The sequence below is a fragment of the Copadichromis virginalis genome, linkage group LG14 (assembly GCF_057382275.1).
Source record: "Copadichromis virginalis isolate Kocher_CV1m ecotype Utaka linkage group LG14, C_Virginalis_male_GT1.1, whole genome shotgun sequence".
Taxonomy (NCBI): domain Eukaryota; kingdom Metazoa; phylum Chordata; class Actinopteri; order Cichliformes; family Cichlidae; genus Copadichromis; species Copadichromis virginalis.
In genome coordinates, this window is record NC_140631.1 from 30029074 (window position 1) to 30047176 (window position 18103).

General features: G+C 40.9%; 3 protein-coding genes across 11 annotated transcripts in view; 2 read left to right on the forward strand and 1 right to left on the reverse strand.

The window, feature by feature from the left end:
* Window positions 1-8912, forward strand: part of esamb (endothelial cell adhesion molecule b) — a 65091-nt gene extending 56179 nt beyond the window's left edge. For both annotated transcript variants that reach the window (XM_085430361.1, XM_085430362.1), the window contains 3 exons: window positions 6059-6181; window positions 6282-6411; window positions 7548-8912. In XM_085430361.1, the coding sequence (XP_085286487.1) occupies window positions 6059-6181; window positions 6282-6411; window positions 7548-8019 (725 nt within the window). In that variant the 3' untranslated portion in view covers window positions 8020-8912. The remainder of the gene's footprint in view (window positions 1-6058; window positions 6182-6281; window positions 6412-7547) is intronic.
* Window positions 8913-8983: 71 nt separating this feature from the next.
* On the reverse strand, window positions 8984-13703 carry acad8 (acyl-CoA dehydrogenase family, member 8). The gene is made up of 11 exons (XM_085430363.1): window positions 13589-13703; window positions 12551-12651; window positions 12161-12330; window positions 11432-11541; window positions 11210-11286; window positions 10990-11127; window positions 10765-10900; window positions 10247-10344; window positions 9988-10140; window positions 9786-9888; window positions 8984-9652 (listed from the first exon to the last, which is right to left on the reverse strand). The coding sequence occupies exons 1-11, from the start codon at window positions 13701-13703 to the stop codon at window positions 9597-9599; spliced, it is 1257 nt and encodes a 418-aa protein (XP_085286489.1). The 3' UTR covers window positions 8984-9596.
* thyn1 (thymocyte nuclear protein 1) lies at window positions 13362-18103 on the forward strand. 8 transcript variants are annotated; one of them, XM_085430366.1, is made up of 9 exons: window positions 13362-13513; window positions 15288-15370; window positions 15652-15754; window positions 16923-17092; window positions 17176-17244; window positions 17394-17486; window positions 17558-17653; window positions 17729-17879; window positions 17963-18103. In XM_085430366.1, the coding sequence occupies exons 2-9, from the start codon at window positions 15296-15298 to the stop codon at window positions 18007-18009; spliced, it is 804 nt and encodes a 267-aa protein (XP_085286492.1). In that variant the 5' UTR covers window positions 13362-13513; window positions 15288-15295; the 3' UTR covers window positions 18010-18103. The 8 variants fall into 8 exon arrangements, with proteins under 8 accessions (XP_085286492.1, XP_085286493.1, XP_085286498.1 ...); XM_085430364.1 differs by lacking the exon at window positions 13362-13513 and adding an exon at window positions 14688-14942; XM_085430365.1 differs by lacking the exon at window positions 13362-13513 and adding an exon at window positions 14970-14985.

Here is an 18103-nt window from a genome sequence, read left to right on the forward strand (position 1 = left end):
GGAGAACCTAGCCAGCCTCCTGCCTCGTCAGCTGGAGGGCCCGAGGAGCCCGTCCAGCTGCCAACTGCAGCCTCATCATCCTCGCCAGCTGCAGCTTCATCCACGCCGCGGGCAGCAGCAGCTTCTTCCACGCCTGCAGCGCTACAGTCTCCGGCTTCCACGCCGTCGCCTGCTGCAGCCTCATCATCCTCGCCAGCTGCAGCCTCCGAGCCTTCATCCTCGCCCGGTCCAGCTTCGTCTTCAGCATCGCCTGGTCCGGCTCCAGCCTTCGTGTCTTCAGCATCGCCTGGCCCGGCTCCAGCATCCTCGTCAGCTTCGCCTGGTCCGGCCTCTGCTTCAGCATCCTCATCAGCTGCCTCGTCTGGTCCAGCCTCTGCTTCGGTCTCGTCTGGTGCTGCGACGGCCACGCCACCTTCGGGTCCCAAACTGCCGCCTCGACATCGGCGGTCATCTGCCAGGCCGCTGGTGGAGCGTCATCGTCAACATGGACGCCGCCGCTGCCTTCCGCGCGGTCGGCCTCCAGACTTGTGTCATCGCCGCCGTTGCCGTCCGCACGGTCGGCCTCCAGACTTCTGTCATCGCCGCCGTTGCTGTCCGCACGGTCGGCCGCCTGAACGGTTTCCCTGTTGCCGCCGCTGCCGTGTGCACGGTCGGCCCCCTGAACTGCCTCCACTCCGCCACCGCTGCCTTCCGCTCGGTCGGCTTATGGATCTGCGTCGCCGACGTGGCCGGCCTCAGAAGATGAACTGTCCTGGACTTCTGAGCTGTCAGCCCCTGGGCCGGCCTCCTGAACTGTGTTTTTGTCCTTGTACTCCAGCATGTGTGTTTTTGTTTTGGACAATTCCCTCGGTCCGCTGGAGCTTGTTTTGCTCGGTGTTGGTCCCTCCGTCCTGGGCCCCCGCCGCCCGCCCTGGGTTGGTCGTTTGTTTTTGTTTTTGGCTGTCTGGAGCCAGCCCTTGGAGGGGGGGTACTGTCATGGTCCTGGGTCGTTGACCCAGCGTTTTGCGTTTTTTCTGATCTGTATTAGTTAGGGTTAACCTGAAGTTTGGTGTATTGTCAGCCCTACCTGTGTCTGTCCTTGGTGCTCTGTTCATGTCCCCGTGTTGTGTTGTACATCAGTCTGTTTCCTGTTTTATTTTGAAGGCTCGTGTTCTGGATTTCCTGTTCTGTTCTGAAGGTCTGTGTCTGTTGTTATTGTGTTCAGCTTGTCTCCTCCGGTCCCCAGGTGTATTAGGTTCAGCTGTTCTTCCCTCCTGTGTGTGATTACCTGATTACCTTGTGTGGGTATATTTAGTGGGTGTCGGTCTGTGTTCGTTGTCGGCTCGTCTGCGTTCATCCATGTATCACTGCGTTAATCTACATTCATCTGCGTTCTATGGTGTTCCTGTCTCTGCGTCTCTCTGCCCCGCACCCCTTTGTATGGTCCCAGGTTTGTCACTTAGTTTCTCCCAGTTTAGGTTTCCGTTTGTAATTACTCGTGCTTCATTGCCTGTTTTTGCCACTACCACCCTGTAAATAAAACGTCACTCGTGTCATCAGTTTGCTGCATTTTGGGTCCTCCTTTTCCTCCACACCACACGGCTCCCTCCGCCAGCCGTGACAACACCACATTTCAGAAAAAGCAGAAAAGGAGACTGTCGGGCCATCTGCTTCTGACCTCAAGCACACTTTGGTTCTGCAGCTGGACAATGATCCAAAAAACACCACCTGAAATGAAGCCTTCGGAGTGGCCTAGAATTCAATTCTAGCATGTGGCATGACCTTAAAAAGGTGGTTCATGCTCAAACTCTCCAGTGTGGCTGAATTACAACAATTCTGCAAAGATGATTCTGCCAGAATTCCTCCACAGTGCTGTAAACTCAGTTATTGCAAACGCTTGATTGCAGTTGTTGCTGCTAAGGGTGGGCCAACCAGTTATTAGGTTTAGGGGCCATTTACTTTTTCACACAGGGTCATTTTTTTCACTTAATAATAAAGGCTTTCATTTAAAAACAGGATTTTGTGTTAACTTGTGTTATCTTTGTCTAATATTTACATTTGTTTGATGATCTGAAACACTCAAGTGTGACAAACAGAAAAAAAGAGGAAAATCGGGAATGGGGCAGCACTGTATATCACTATTGAATGAGTTCATTCTTCATGTGCTGCAGGCTGTGGTGGCTGCCAGGGGCAGCTTGGTGGTACTTAGTAACAAGAAAAAAACTGACATCCCAAGGCCCACTTACACTTTCAACACATCCCTCTTTTTATTGTTGCTGTGATGCGTTCATGGTGCAGAAGTAAATTTGTTGTGGTACTTAGCAACTGGGTAGCTACTGAAGTAAGCATAACAGAGTAACATTTTTTTTTAAATGGCAGGTAGTTTTAAATGCAACATTTTAATCAACTTAAATGTCACCAAACACACACAACTGTTTCCGTGCAGTTTTTCAAAAAAGTGGACAGTTTCTGTATTTCCCAGGGGGAAAAATGTTAATGTGTGACATTGACAGAGAAAGAAAGGGAAGAAAGGAAAGGAAGATCAAAGGTTATTTTCAAAAGTAATCATTGCTCAGCGTGTGACATTTTTATGGACTAGTAAGTTAAAATTTATGTGTAATTTTCTGATTCATTTTAGAGTGCTTAATTAAAATTTTGGATCTATAGGTGATGTGTTGCTAAATTATGTTTTTGTGAAATGTCTTGCAAAAACAAATTTAAGTCATTTAAATTTTAAGAATATACTGTTCAGGCTAGTGCAGGGTACACTGGTTAGTTTACAGTAATGCAGTGCGCTTGACTGGTTACAGCTAGGGCAATGTTACCAGATTACATCAAAGGTAGCAGACATCAAGGTATAAACCTTTTATACTAGCTTTATTGTATCTAGTTAGGGGGTTGGAAATCGGCCATATAGCCTGTGTAACATCTGCTTTAGATATTGTTGAATTCAGTTGGTTGCATCATCAGACAGAGCAATGAATATTAGAGTAGAAACCCAGGTCAGCAGATCACAGGTTGTACACAAGGACAAACCTACTGGAGCTTACAAAACAATGTCTTATGTGCCCTTTTTCTAAGTGATTCTTAAGACTAAGACTTGATCTTGGTGTTCCCCACCTGCCAAATCCCACTTTAACCCCTCATGACAAGGACTTTTAAACTTCCAAGCCTCATTAATATTAAGCGGAAGGGTTGACTTTGTCCTTTAAATCTTTGCAGTATGTTGTGTTAGATTTAGCTGTCATCCCATTGCAGTTTTTAATTGTGTACTATAAGATTATGTTAATTTATTATTGTGTAGTTAAGCTATGATGTGGGTTAATAAATAAATATGAATATAGTCAATAATAACCCCAAATTGTATAAATTTAATATGCTTTCATATTTTATTACTTATATATGAATATTTCACATGTGAAAAACATGAATATGATTTTCTTGCAGATATGGATAAAAATATCTGTAACCCTTTCAGTCACTTTTTAGCTTTCATGGTTAGCGAGTTAGCACACAGAATAACTGACTTAATCCAAGAGGACCTAAATATCACACAATAAAGTTTAAACTTTAAAAAAAAAACACAGCAAGCAATGTTTAAACCATATATTGAAAAAAATCTTATACAGTCATTGATTTAAAAAATAGTTAATGTTTGCTAGCTAGCTAGTAGCTAATTAGCTTTAGCTTGATGTGCTAGAAATTTGTTCAGCAGCTAGTTTGAAGTAACTGTAAAACTCAAAGGAATTGTTCAACTGTTTAAACTCATTAACTTGATATGTAAACTTTGTAACAATGCTATACAATTTGCAGTTTAGTGTGCTATAAATAAATGTTTATTAATAGCAAAATATAAAATTAGTAGGCTACAATACGAGTAATTAACAGTTTCTGCTGGTAATAGTTTTACTTATTTAGCTAAGTAAAACTATTATTATTATTACTAATATTACTGTTATTATTATTATTATTATGATTACATATTGTCTGTTCACTGTAGCTTTTTACAGCATATATGCTGTGTAAAAGTCTCAAGCCAACACTCATTTAAAAAAGAAAAAAAAAATTGCCTCCAAGGAGTCAGATGTTCTAAGTTCTCCAGGCTTTATAAAGGGTTTAATAAAATATATATATATATATTATAATTTTATTAAAAAAAATAATTTTGACCACCTTTTTAGCTATTTAACACTAACCTATGACTTATTCAAGCATAAAAGAGGCACCTAAAGTCAAGGAGATTTATGGTGCAGAGTGCAAAGATGTCAGAATAAATTATGTTATTGTAAAAACCTATTTTTTTTTTGCCCTATATACTGTATCTGTTTTAATATTGTTACTGCAGCCCAAAAACTCTTGAGACACTCCTCATACTAAGGATATCATTTAAACATAGGCATGAAATTAATAGATTTATGAGTGAATAAACAGGGAAAGGTGTCTTTTATGCTTCTGTTTTAGTTGTGCTTCTTACTTACTCGAAATTTTATCAGCTTATGGCTGTTTAGCCCTTTAGGTCAGAATTAATGTTATACCCTTTACTGACATCCAAACTAAACATGTTTGCTTACATTGCTGTGCAAACTAATCCTGCATTCGATGGGCACATATGCCATGTGAGGTAGCTGACTATACTATTAGCTGCAAAGTCTGCCAGTTTCCATGAGTCATATGTCATGTGTCAAGGCTTTGACAAATGCTGCTCATTGACCTTGCAGTGATGGCAGCATAACATGAGTAATGGTCCCATCTTGACATGAAGTCGCACTTACTGTAACATCAGATCCCTGCAGCTCTGTTGCCACGGGGATCTGTGATCACTGTGCAGGCTTGAAATCGCTCCAAACGAGTCAGCTGATACGCGGCTAATCTGTCACAATTAGGTTGGGGCCTTCACAGCTGTTTTTTAGGCCCAGGGATTAAATAATCACAGGAGGACAGGTGCATATCACCCTTATCCACAACTGTTTTTCTTGGGTTTATTTTGATTTCTCACGCATAATGTTAACACGCTGGTCTTAAGCTTAATAAGCATAGGCATAATTTATTTCTACTTTTGATTTCAATGTTTTTTTAAGACCTAGAGGGGCAGGATATATGTCAGCAGCTTCTTCTTCTTCTGTATTTATTGAAAACACAACAGATTTAGAAATTATTACATCTGCCTACCTTAGCCCTCCTTGTAGTAGTGAAACAGGAGAGACAAAACAAAGCTCAGTCCAGCCTTTGCCCAACCAAAACTTTGGGATTAGAGCAGTTTGGGAATAATTATTAAAGATTTTGCTCACACCTTTCCACTAAATCTACTTCTTTTGCCCTTTGTGACTGACTCAATGCTTTACAGTCACTTTTTCAGGGGAGGGTTTCCAGTAAAATCAAACACACCTACTCTCAGTTGCCGCCATGAATCAAAATGAGATCAGATGAAGGCGTGCTGCGATATGACGTCTCAGATTGGATTTCAGAGGATTTGCTGTGATAAATCCAGCATGAAGCTTGTTTATTTTTCGACAGCCTATGTCTGCAACATAGTATTTTAAGATCAGATGTGCTAAGAGGAACAGATTGTGAGACTGATGCACATGCTCTCACTGCATGTGTGAGAAAATATGAAAACAAAAACTCATGTCCAGCATCAACAGACTAGTGTTGTTAGATTGCAGCAATGTAACATTTCTTTTCCTCCACTAAGTAATGGAAACCAGCCAATAATGGCCAGCCAATAATTATATTCTGTATTAACACTGCAATGATATGTTGAATACATTAGTCTTAGCATGATATAAAAAAACAACAAAAATAAATAAAGTGATACTAACATAATACTTGTGATACTGATAGAAAGAATCCCATGTTTAAGTTTAAAAGAGAAAACTAAGTTGCAAACGAACAAACTTTTTATTTTTAATAAATATAAATCCAGTTATAGTCAATTGTAATTGTGTATATATAGTAAGTCTGTTACTTCGTACTGTAGTAAGTTCATGTGTTTAGTTCCCTTGACGTTTTTCTTCTTCCTGGCTCAGATCACATAAATATGTGATTGTGAAGAGTGTGTAACTACAGTTGTTTTTTTCAGATGAGAGACACGGTACCCTCAGGCTGAGCAACCTCACTAAAAGCATGTCAGGGAAGTACATTTGTCGAGCCAGCAACACCGCCGGCTCCGACAGCTGCTCCATTAACCTGGAGGTTTTCACCTGTATGTACACAGCATGAACTCTGTTTTTATTCTCCTTCACCCCAGAGTATTTAAAAGTTTGTTTGGGAAATCACCACTCCATCTTTGTTACGTTTCTCAGCTTCCAACGCAGGTGTGATTACAGCAGCTACTCTGGGGTCAGTGGTGGGACTGGTGGCCATGGTGCTGTTTCTCATATTCATACTGAGGAGGAGAGGGGACACAGAGGAGGAGATAGCCAATGAAATCAAGTGAGTTTCACTGTCTGTAGAGTGGGCACTTTGTCACATTAAATCCTCTTTTATGCCTCTACAAGATCACAGTGACGCCATGCGTGGCTTATTATATTCTAATAAAAACATCATTAAACAAATTGCTGATGAGTTTAATATGTTATTCCCTTGTTTTAGGACATGTTGAACAGTAAAATTATGTCAGTTTTGTAAATTTTGGTCATTCCATGTAATCCAAAAGGAGGATTAGCCTGGATTTTCTCATTGGTTAATCACTTGTGATCAACAAGTCATTGGCCAATAAGCATCCAGTTTCCCTTCTCCAGTTTAAAAACACCACATAAAGGTTAAAATGCTCATCTCATGTCTTCAAACAGAAGTTTACCATTAAAAGGCTTATATCACCGGAGCTAAGGCTTTATACAGTCTATGTGTACATCGTGTATTTCTTGACAGCTGTCAGAAATGTGGAGTAGTGAGATGTAATTTCTGTGTCCAAAAAATGATGATGATACAAATGGAAAGTAGAGTGTGTCGTCTCTGAGCACGACGTGACAGTAAAGTCATCCTATTCATCCTAAAGAGGCCATTTGGAGTCGAAGAGGGTAGATCCTGTTTTTTCTCATTATTTTGAATCCAGTTGTTTGGAGCAGGGCTTTAAATTGACTTTTGCTCAGTGTGAAATGTGCAGTGTTGCACATCATCCAACCAGAACCCCTGCACTAAGATATGGTAAGCGCCATAATGTGTGCCCTCCACCTCACGGTGTAATGTACCCACAAATTTTCCAAAAACAAACAAACAAGCCTTCTGCTTCTAAGAGTCCGTTTACAGTAATGCAAAGCAGTGATTCAGCAAGTATGTGTTATCTGTGTTTTCATGCTATCCTAGTTTTTGTGCATTTTTGAACATTTAACCTTTGTAACTGATACTGTGTAAGTAGAGCATCGTTTACACTAAATCAGTAGTTTACAAGCGCTTGATTGTTAGGAGATCACGTGAGTATAAAATACTGTCACTCAATGTGTTTTGTTGACAGTATTGCAGCTGCAGTGTCCGTTATCGTTTTACTTGAAGCACTTCACTTCTGTTTTGTTTTCTGTCTCCTTTTTAATGATTTTTCTTTCACCCTCTTTCCTTGCTTTTTACCGCAGGGAGGACGCTCAGGCACCAAAGCGAGTGTCATGGGCAAAGAGCAACACAGGCTCAGATGGTATGTCCAAGAATGGCACGTTATCCTCCATAGCCACCAGCCCTCAACCACGAGACCCCCATCAGCCCAACTTCCACTATCCGTACTCCCCGATATCAGCTTCAGACGCGAGCTCAGTGATCAACGCCTACCAGCTGCGCCCTGGAGAAGCCAATACCTTACAAGGGCTTCCTGGCTACAACATCGGAGGCACGCCGTCGCGTAAACACAGGCGGCCTCCGAGTGCAAACGGGGCTCCTTCGCAGGTTCTCAGGAGCCCTGCGGTCACCAACCCCAAAAGAACTGAGGGGGCGCAGCCTCAGATGACACCTCCACCCACTGTGTCCCCACAAGTTAGTTCCTCCACTCTGACACGCATGGGAGCTGTTGCTGTCATGGTGCCTGCTCAAAGCCAGGCTGGATCACTGGTGTAACGGCGTGGGAAGCAAAGGACAGAGAATCCCTCGCAATGAAGCGCCCTTTCTCGGTGAAGGCCTGATAGGTTGAGAGAGAAGGAAAAAAACGTGCTTCACTGGAACAAACTCTTCCTTCGGTTTGTTGACGAACCAGTGCAGCGTTCTTCATTTCAGTTTTCTTTTAAATGCTGCGATCAGGCTCATTAAAGAGAAATATATTTTTATTTCCATGCTTAGAACGAAAAGAAGTGTTGATTTTACGTAGCAGCATACAGTGATATTGTAAACCGTAGCAAGCAGGATGGTTTACTTGCGATTGTCGTGCAATGTTTTGGCTACATTTCTATGATTTCTACAACTTCATTGTAAAGAGATTTTTCTAATTTCATTTTTATGTTATTTTACCTGGATGTGTAAAGTTCACTTTTCTCAGGCTAACTGCACTCGTTCAGAGCAAAAACACACAATTCAGACACTGAAAATAGTTTCTAGAGTTTCACATTTCTGGCCCACATTCATGTTCACATCAAGAAACAGTTTCAGTGTGGGTTGAAGACTGATAAGGACTCAAAACGTGATGATTTTGCTTGTTATGGTAGCTGGAATGTAACCAAAGTAGTGAGTATAAGTGTTAAAGGCGATGGTTTCTGACTATTTTGCTTAAAATTGTTGAGTATAACAAGATTACTGCAAACATATGGCAGAGCCAGTAGTGGAGACCGCTCAAGAAAGCGTCCATCCTCGATATCTGACCAATGTTTTCTGCTTGTTTGTTTTCATGATTTCAATTACACTGAACTCTGGAGATAACGATGCAATGATGTTCTGATGTTGAAATACTACATGTAGCACTTTTAATGCAGTTCTGACTGTTGATGGAATTTTGTTTTTCAATAAAATGTTCTGCAGTATTTGACTAAATATTGATCAGTTCCATATTTAATGGAAACAAAAACCTAAAGGTGCTAAACTGCAAATGAAGTCCAATTTAAGAAAGCTTTATTTGGAGTGTAACATTTCATTATATAACCTTCACAGCACCTGTGACATATTTCTGTAATTCTGCAAAAAGCAAAGAAAAGGATGAAATACAGTAAAATTGCAATAACCATGAATATACATAAGGATTGAAAGACCACTTTAGGGACAGTGATGCTGGGATTTTATGAACTGTTACTTTTTCTTATTACTTTTTCCTCTGTCATCTCTCCGTCGCTGGTGGATGAGTTTAATTACCTGGGGTAAACCCTTCAAAGCAACAGACGGAGTGCCAGCAGGGTGGAGCAGTTGGAGACGAGTGTCAAGGGTGATTTGTGACAGAAGGATTGAAAAAACTACACTGAAGTTGGTTGGGCTAACTTACATTACATCTGATGTGGCGTACGCATTCAAACATGGAGTCTAAAGGGTTTATTTATGACAATGATGCTGATTTGCGAGGGTTATTAGATGGAGGGTGGGTGGATGAACATACACTCAAGTCAGGAAACATTCATTGAAACTATGATGTGCAGGGCAGCACCAGTCATACTGTAACAAACCAGATATGAAGACCATAACAACATGGTCAGTTTAAATCCAGAGGACGAGCTTTATCACGACTCCGACAGCAGATTTCGGGAAATGATCATCCTCATCACTTCATTGGTTCCTTTAAGGGAAACAAAAGCAGGAAACAGCTGGTGAAAAACAGCATCACAGTTGCCTTACATGAAACCAAAGGAGCCACACTAAAATATGACAAAAGACAAACAAAAAGGCTAAAGAGAGAGAAAAAACCTCACCTTCTAGGATCTGGTGGACTCTGATGTCCCGGACAAACTGCTGCACTGCGTAGTCTTTAAGGTAACCGTACCCACCGTGCATCTGAAGAGCCTGGTTGCAGATCTGTTGAATACAAGCAGGAAAAAACATAAAAGATCACTTAATATAGTTAATTTCATGCTTTTTAGCCAAATACTGTTAATCCTCCTTAGCACTGCTCACATTAAAGCACTCGTCTGTGGCAAAGAGCTTGGCCATGGAGCAGATGGCAACAGCATCGGGGCGGTCCTCCTGCAACGCCTGCGCTGCTTCACGTATCAAAAGGCGAGACGCAACCAACTTGGTGGCCATTTCTGCCAGTTTGAACTGAAGAAACTACCATATTAAAAGAGAGGGGGGGGCGTGAATAACAGTGGCAGGGCAAGTATTCTGTTTCACTGAGTTTTCACTAAATAAACTGAAAACAGGGGAACCTGCTTACCTGGTTGTTTGAGAGTGTTTCTCCAAACTGCTTGCGCACTAACAGGTGATCCCTCGCCAGCTGCACAGAAGCATGCGCCGCCCCAAGAGAACAGGAAGCTGGCGGCAGAGTATTTAGAGGAAAACCAGTGAGTAAGTTGTTTGGCTTTGTTTTAAACGCCTTCATGTCAATGCCAAATACTGTGTGACCACAAATACTGACGGTTTGAGCTGAGTTATTACTGAGCAAACCACTGCTACTGGTCATAACCAAGGGCATGCTCATTTATAAAAGTGTGTTAATCCAAATCTACTGAAACCATTCGTCATGCCTTAACCAACTCAAGGTTTCTTTAAAAGCACGCTGCACGCAATTTATGCACAAATCTGTTTCCCCCGAAGCTCGTTGAAGCCCAATTATGATGCAGATTACATACTGTTACTTCTAGCTTTAAAAAAAAAAAGATTTACATTGGATTGTAAGTATAAAAGACACAGTTTTTGGATGCTTGGCTACTTGGGTGGTGTTTTCCTGCTTACCAATATTAATTCTGCCTCCATTCAGGCCTTTCATTGCGAAGTTGAAGCCCTGTCCTTCCTCACCGAGCCGGTTCGCCACTGGAACCGCACAGTCCTCAAATATCACGGCCCTGGTCGGCTGAGAGTTCCAGCCCACCTGGAGGACAGATTGTTTTTAACAGCTGATTGGCTCAATTCTGCCATCTAGTGGTTGAACACCAAAGTGGCGCAACTGTGAAGTCGTACTTTTTTTTCTTTTTTGCCAAAACTGAGGCCGGGGGTTCCCTTCTCCACCACCAGACATGAGATACCTTTAGGTCCTTTACCTCCAGTTCTGCACATCACGACGTAGACATCTGTGTCTCCTCCTCCACTGATGAAGGCCTAAAAAGTGCCGAAGAAATTAGAGGAGCTTGCATTTCTACAGACCTTAAATGACATGAGCGTACAGACAGGTCTGAGTTACCTTTGAGCCATTCAAGACGTAATGGTCGCCTTTCCGCTGAGCAGAGGTCAGAAGAGAAGCAGCATCGCTGCCGCTGCCTAAAACAAAGATCGCAGGTTGAACTTTAACTAAAGTACTCACATGTGTGGAAGAACAACATACATGTGAAACGAATTTCTCACATAGACAGCTGTGAATAATTCTACACAAAGAACTCTGCTGTCTTTTCGCATGCAGACTCACCTGGTTCAGTGAGACAATAGGAGGCAAACTTCTCCATAGAACAGAGATCAGGACAAAACTTTTCCCTTTGCTCTTTATTGCCATAGCTGTCTATCATCCAGGCACACATGCTGCAAAGATAAGGAGGACAGAGGAGATTAACATGCAAATAAATAAATAACATACACTCTCTGGCCACTTTGTTAGGCATACCACTTCAACTGTTTGTTAACACAAATATCTGATCAGCCAATCACATGACAGCAACTCAGTGCATTTAGACATGAAGACACAGTCGAGTCGACCCAGTGATGTTCAAACTGAGCATCAGATTGGAAGAAATGTGATTTAATGATGGTGTTGGTAGAATACGTGCTGGTCTGAGTACACAGAGTACCACTCCTGTCAGCTAAGTACAGCAAACTGAGGCTAGGATTCGCACGAGTTCACCAAAATTGGATACTAGAGATATGTTGCCTGGTCTGTTGAGTCTCGATTTCAGCTTCAACATTTGACATGAACAACATGAAAGCATGGATCCATCCTGCCTTGTATTAACAGTTCAGCCTGCTGAAGTACCAATTATTTAAATGCTAAAGTGAACCTGAGTATTGTTACCGACCACGTTCATCCCTTCATGGCCACAGTGTACCCATCTTCCTGTATGTATAATCCAGACAAACTGACACCTGCTGTAAATATGGCGTCTTTTAAAAATGCTCCCAACCAAAATAATCTTATTATTCATACTTGTGGATGCTGATGTAGGCTGTGGTGCTCACACATCCCGTGGACAAAGCCTCAAAGATGATCGACGTGTCCAGCCGAGAAAGGCCAGATCCTCCAACATCTGGCTGAACGTAAATCCCACCGAAACCCAGCTGGGCCGCTTTATGCATGGTCTCCACTGGAAAGATTTCCTGAGTGGGGAAGAAACATCTAACCATTAGCACACCCTGCCTAGTGCTGTTACTAGTTACTTATTGCCTAATACTTATTTTTACTTTTTTTTTCTCCTGATCAGGACTTTGGATTGATACAAAAGATTGCCTTTATATGAGCAAACATGGTTTTGAACCCCTCACATCTGTTGCTTTCACGTTTGATTAATAACAGTGTTTTAAGCCTCCTAGCTCATACCTTTTGGTCCCACTCTGCCATGTGTGGGGCCATTTCATTGGCTGCAAAGTCAAAGGCCACTTTTTGAAACTCCTTCTGTTCATCTGTGAGTCCGTGGGAAGCTGCAGACAAAGAGCGGAGGACATTAAATACAGAAACTGCTCTGTGTGCTTTTAACCATTACATACTGTTCATATTTCATGTCTTCACAGTCTGGCTCAGGTCACGTTGAACCCAGGCTAAGAATTCCCTCATAAGTGTCTACAGCATATTGTTAAACAGAGATTCATTTAGAGTATATAAATAGTCACCTTTTTTACTCACTATGTATTTATAAACCTATATTAATCTCTAGCTCTCTTCCACAGTCTTTGTCCTGTCTTTGTCCCTCAACCCCAGCCAGCTGTGGCAGATGGACGCCCCTCCCCGAGTCTGGTTCTGCTGGAGGTTTCGTCCTCCTTCTAGTTTTTCCTTCCTAGTGCTGCCAAAGCGCTTGCTCACAAGAGGTCATATGAGTGCTGGGTTTTTTCTGTTTTCTTTGTATTATTGTAGGATCCTTACCTTACAATATAAAGTGCCTTGAGGCAAATGGTGTTGTGATATGGTGCTATATAAATAAAATAGAATTGAACTGAACTGAAAAACATCTAATATCATAGAGTATTATGTCCTGTTATACCTAACACATTACAACATAACAGCCACGATGATTTAAATAACATCTAGGTGTTGAATAATCCGAAAGAGAGGGGCGGTGCTAAGGAGAGGCGTGCAGCTTTCTCTGCCTTCCGACTGGAACTGAGATCTAACAAACCAACCAATGACAGTCGGCTGCGATAAATAAGTAAATAAAAGCGCTGAATATGTGTAGCATAAGCTTCTTTTTTTTTTTAAATCTTAATCAGCAGTCACGTTTGTTTGCTACAAAGCTGTGTGACTACTTAACATATCGCTGGTTCATTTCATTGCTTCAGGTCCAATGAGGTAAATGAAAGAAACAGAGTTTTTAGAGCTACTTGTATTACTTAAAGCTAGTAGATCTCGTTTTCTGGTACTTACGGTCGATGCATGCGGCTATTCCTCTTCTCTGTGAGTTTCCGCTTAATGTTACACGATTTTTACATATTCTGGAGCCCAGCCGGGCTATTCTCGACAGAGCTCCTACAGCAGCCATGTTTACCTCTACAGTGGTGAGTCACTCGGCAGCGGGACTGCTGGTTATTGTAGTTTGTAGTCGCACTTCCGGCTTGTATTACGCATTTAAAGGTGCCATATTGAAACGGGGTTCGTTTCAATTAAACGAAATGTTGAAAGTAAATATTTTAAACATTTATACATGTTTAGAAATTTTACTTTGATTTGTTTAATCACATGAAGTAATTCATTTATGCTAGATAACACAAGTGAGTATTGATATTATGCTTATGAAAAAGTTTTTGAACTACCACGGCATTTATTTGCTGTTATTTATTCAGATGTATGACATGACCAGTTTGATTATTACACTACAGTGTAGGGTCCATAACATTATTTTTTAATTGTATATCTTTTTAAATAATGATATTTAAATTGTGAAATGTAAATGATGGAAGCTTGTGTCTACCACTGATTTATTTTTTATTTTTTTCTTTTGTTAACGTATTCACTTATTTTGCCATCTGTAAGTGAATATTTCAGGTTCACATCTCAGAATTCAACTTGAGAAGTTAATATTTTGTCTTAATAAATCAATAACATCTCAAGTTAATTAAAAATTTTTACAATTTACACTCTGCCTGGCAAAACTTATTTTGGAAACAAGCTTCCATAAAATTGTGAAGCTTGCATAAATGAATAAATGTATATAGCTTTGAGAATCCTTTTAACCTTTATACATTAATACCAACAATTCTGTAGGCTTTAACACATAACATAACACTTTGTAACCTCATATTTACTTTCTTTATCACATATTCTCAGACTATTTATTTTATTTTGGATTCACTTTAGTCGTTTCCATGTGTATCCTGTACACACTGAAAACTTACAATAAAGTTGACTTTGACTTAACTTACACCCTGTTTATTTGTAGGTTATAATAATAATAATAATAATAATAATAATAATAATAATAATAATAATAATAATATTATTATTAATAATAATAAAAATAAAGGGGTGTTATTGTCATAAAAACTGAAGTAAACAGGCAAACGAAAAATAAATAGACAATAAAATCCGATTAATTTAATTCCTAATAAACCAAAAGGCCTGAAAATAGTCACGTGTTCCCCGTACCAATATGGCGGCAGTGCTTCTACAGCGGACACACGGCAGTGGCTGGAGAATAAATCGAGTGCACCTATACGGTTTTTAGGTCACGTGTTGCAGTTTTTTCCGCGGGATTGATGGCTGGAGCTGTGCGGAGCTGAAGGTACGACTCCATGACTGATTATTACCGAGTTTATCTCCGGACAGTACGTTACGTCTAGTTTGCACGCATTCCTGATGCTTCTGTGTTTCTGCTGCTTGTTAGTGTCTAAGCAGTTTACACATGTAAATAAGAGCACTTATTCAGAAAACATTTAATAATACCAGCATTAATATTGTTAACTAGTGCAGTATGTTTTTCTTTAGTTACAGCAAGCACTTGAGTCACACCAAATACAGTTTGTGGTTGTGTTATTTAAGTTGAGGTGTTTCTAACCTTCAGTCTGCCACTACTGATGTAAACTGTGGTTATTAAAAATATATGTTAGTAACACTTCTCAAATTAAAGCTTCCTACATGAAGAAGATAATCACGGCTCATTGGAAGACTGCTGTGCTTACCAACATTAATTGCGGCTGGACGCAACTACCGGTAAATAAAGCCAAATTTATGTGATCTTGGACTCATTTTGAATGATTTTTAGAGTAGTCCGTTTGGGATTACATAAAGAGACAAGACACTGACCCAACCTAATGTTCTTCAGTTAACAACACTTTGTATGAACTTTAGAAAAGTATAAATGGATATAAATATAAGGGATGGAAATCATTAGTGGATAAAAAGGAAAAAATGCTGATTGTCTGAGTTCTTGGTGGGAGAGCTACCAGAGTACAAGTTATACCTAAAACTTCTTGTGTTTTTGCCCTCACAAGCTTTACAGAAACAAACCATCCAAACCTTTTGTGGATCTTTACAGAGTCAAAGAGATGCCACCAAAGAAAAAGGCCAGAGTCAGTAAAAGGAATACAGGTTCAGGTAGGTAAATCAAATCACAGAAGAAAATCACCTGTCTGATATTAGAAGGTTAATACACTCATCCTGGGCATGAATCTCAGAGTAATTTCAGGATTTCTAAGGATTTTCCAGGGTAGAATATTTTATAGCTACATCTTTAATTAATTAACCAAAACCATTGGGTGCACAAGTGTGAATTTATTTTGAATTTAGTCTCAATTTTATATAATGAGTCAAGTGCATTCAAACACCCCCACTAATATTTGGTTGACTGTCCTTTAGCAAGCTGCACGTCAACCACACACTTTGGGTGGGCATCAACAAACTTCATGCATAATTCTGGCTGCATGTTTGACCACTCTTTTTTTGAAGAATTGGTAGGGTTCATTCAAATAGTCCAGAAATGTTCAATAGGGTTTAGGTTGGGGCTTTGGGAAGGCCATCCCAGAAGCTTAATGTTAACCTGCTTTATCAATTACAAAACCAGATTCCACATGTGTTTGGCATCATTGTCTGATTGAAACACTCAATTGTGTCCAGGTTGATTTGAGGTGAAGTTGAACAATTTGGACATAGTTCTCCTCCTTCATTATTCCATCTACTTTGTGCCCATGATGCTACCACCACCATGCTTGACAGTTAGTCCATGGCACTGTAAAACTAACTTCACTGTAGACAGTTTTCCTGTTGTTCCATTAGTTTCCCGTTCATGCTAGGCTTGAACCTTTTTGGTCCTTTAGTTGTTCCTGAACATCTGAACCAATTTCTGCTCATGCGAGGGTGACAGTGTGGGTCTTCTTCTAGAACCCCGGAAAGTTGTGTTTGCACTGATTATTTTGGAATCTGCATTTCTAAGATACATTCCCAACTTGTGTTAATCTACAATTCTATTTATTAGATGTTTACTAAGTTCCTTCGATTTTTTCCATTGTTCTGAGTATTGGTCAATCCAATGGGTGCTGCCAAAGAAATAACAACATTGCAGAACCTCCAGTGCCGCTTATTATTATAACTTAAGCGCTTGTTCTTGTTTTTTAAAGTCATCACAGATTTATGCTGTACAATCACTCCACCCTGGAAAAAGAACGGTTCAAAGAAATCATTAAAAACACCAAATTATTGTGACATTCAACCCCTCGAAGAGTGCGTGTAAACACAGTTTTAACTAAAGAGTGCTTCCAAACCACAGGCAAAGATGATGACAGGGAGCCAGTGTCCCCAGCTTTGAAGAAGAGGAAAGCTGCAACTTCTGGTGGAAAAACTGACGAGAGCTCGGCGTCTTCTGGTTCTCCACAGTACAGTCGCTGGCTGATGAAGTCTGAGCCCGAGAGCCGCTTTGAGAATGGCATCGACGTAAAGGTATGGAGCAGCACCAGCTTTGTCAGCGCATTTTAAAGTGTGAGCTGGTCTCACTTGTCTGATGCTTCCTGTTCACTCTGCAGTTTGGCATCGAGGACCTGAAGGCTCTGCCTGATCAGACCAGCTGCTGGGATGGCGTTCGTAATTATCAGGTAGAGTTGCAGCACAGAGTCCTGCAAAAAGAAGATGTTTATCTGAAAAAAGGAGCAATGCGCTGCTACTCCTGAAAGGGCTTTTCTGTCTCTGCTCACTGCACCACTGTGCAAATTATTTTTGAATTTGCTATGCTTATCTTCTGCAGGCACGCAATTTCATGAGGCAGATGAAAGAGGGGCAGCTGGCTTTCTTTTACCACAGCAACTGCAAGGAGCCGGGGATAGCAGGACTCATGAAAGTAAGTCGCTCTTCTATATTTAGGTAAAGCTCGAGACGGGCCCGATGTTCAGCTTCATTTCCTCTTTCTAGGTTGTGAAGGAAGCTTATGTGGACCACACTCAGTTTGACAGGAAAGATGTGCATTATGATGCAACCAGCAAACCAGACGACCCCAAGTGGAGCATGGTAAGCTGAACGCATTAAGCGCAGTTAATGATAAGACTCAAGCGTGAAGGCTGAGCTCGTTCTCTTCTCCCTCAGGTAGACGTCCAGTATCAAAGGATGATGAAGCGTTTTCTTCCTCTGTCGGAGCTTAAAAAGCACCACCTGCAGCATCGCGCTAAGGGGGGGCCCCTCAAGGACATGGCGCTTTTTACAAGGGCTAGGCTCTCTGTGCAGCCTCTCAACACCGGTATGACAGAAGCGGAAAGAAAAAAGTAAATAAATAAACAAATAAAAGAGAAATAGCTGTGAACACTGTTTCTTTCTTCGCAGAGGAGTTTGACTTCATCTTGAGTCTGGAGGACAAAGAGCCACTGTAAGGATTGACTTCACAACGCAGCAAAATCATCACAAGTACCATTGCTTCACTGTAACTGTTAACGTTTATTAAAGATATTAAATATTTTTATTAGA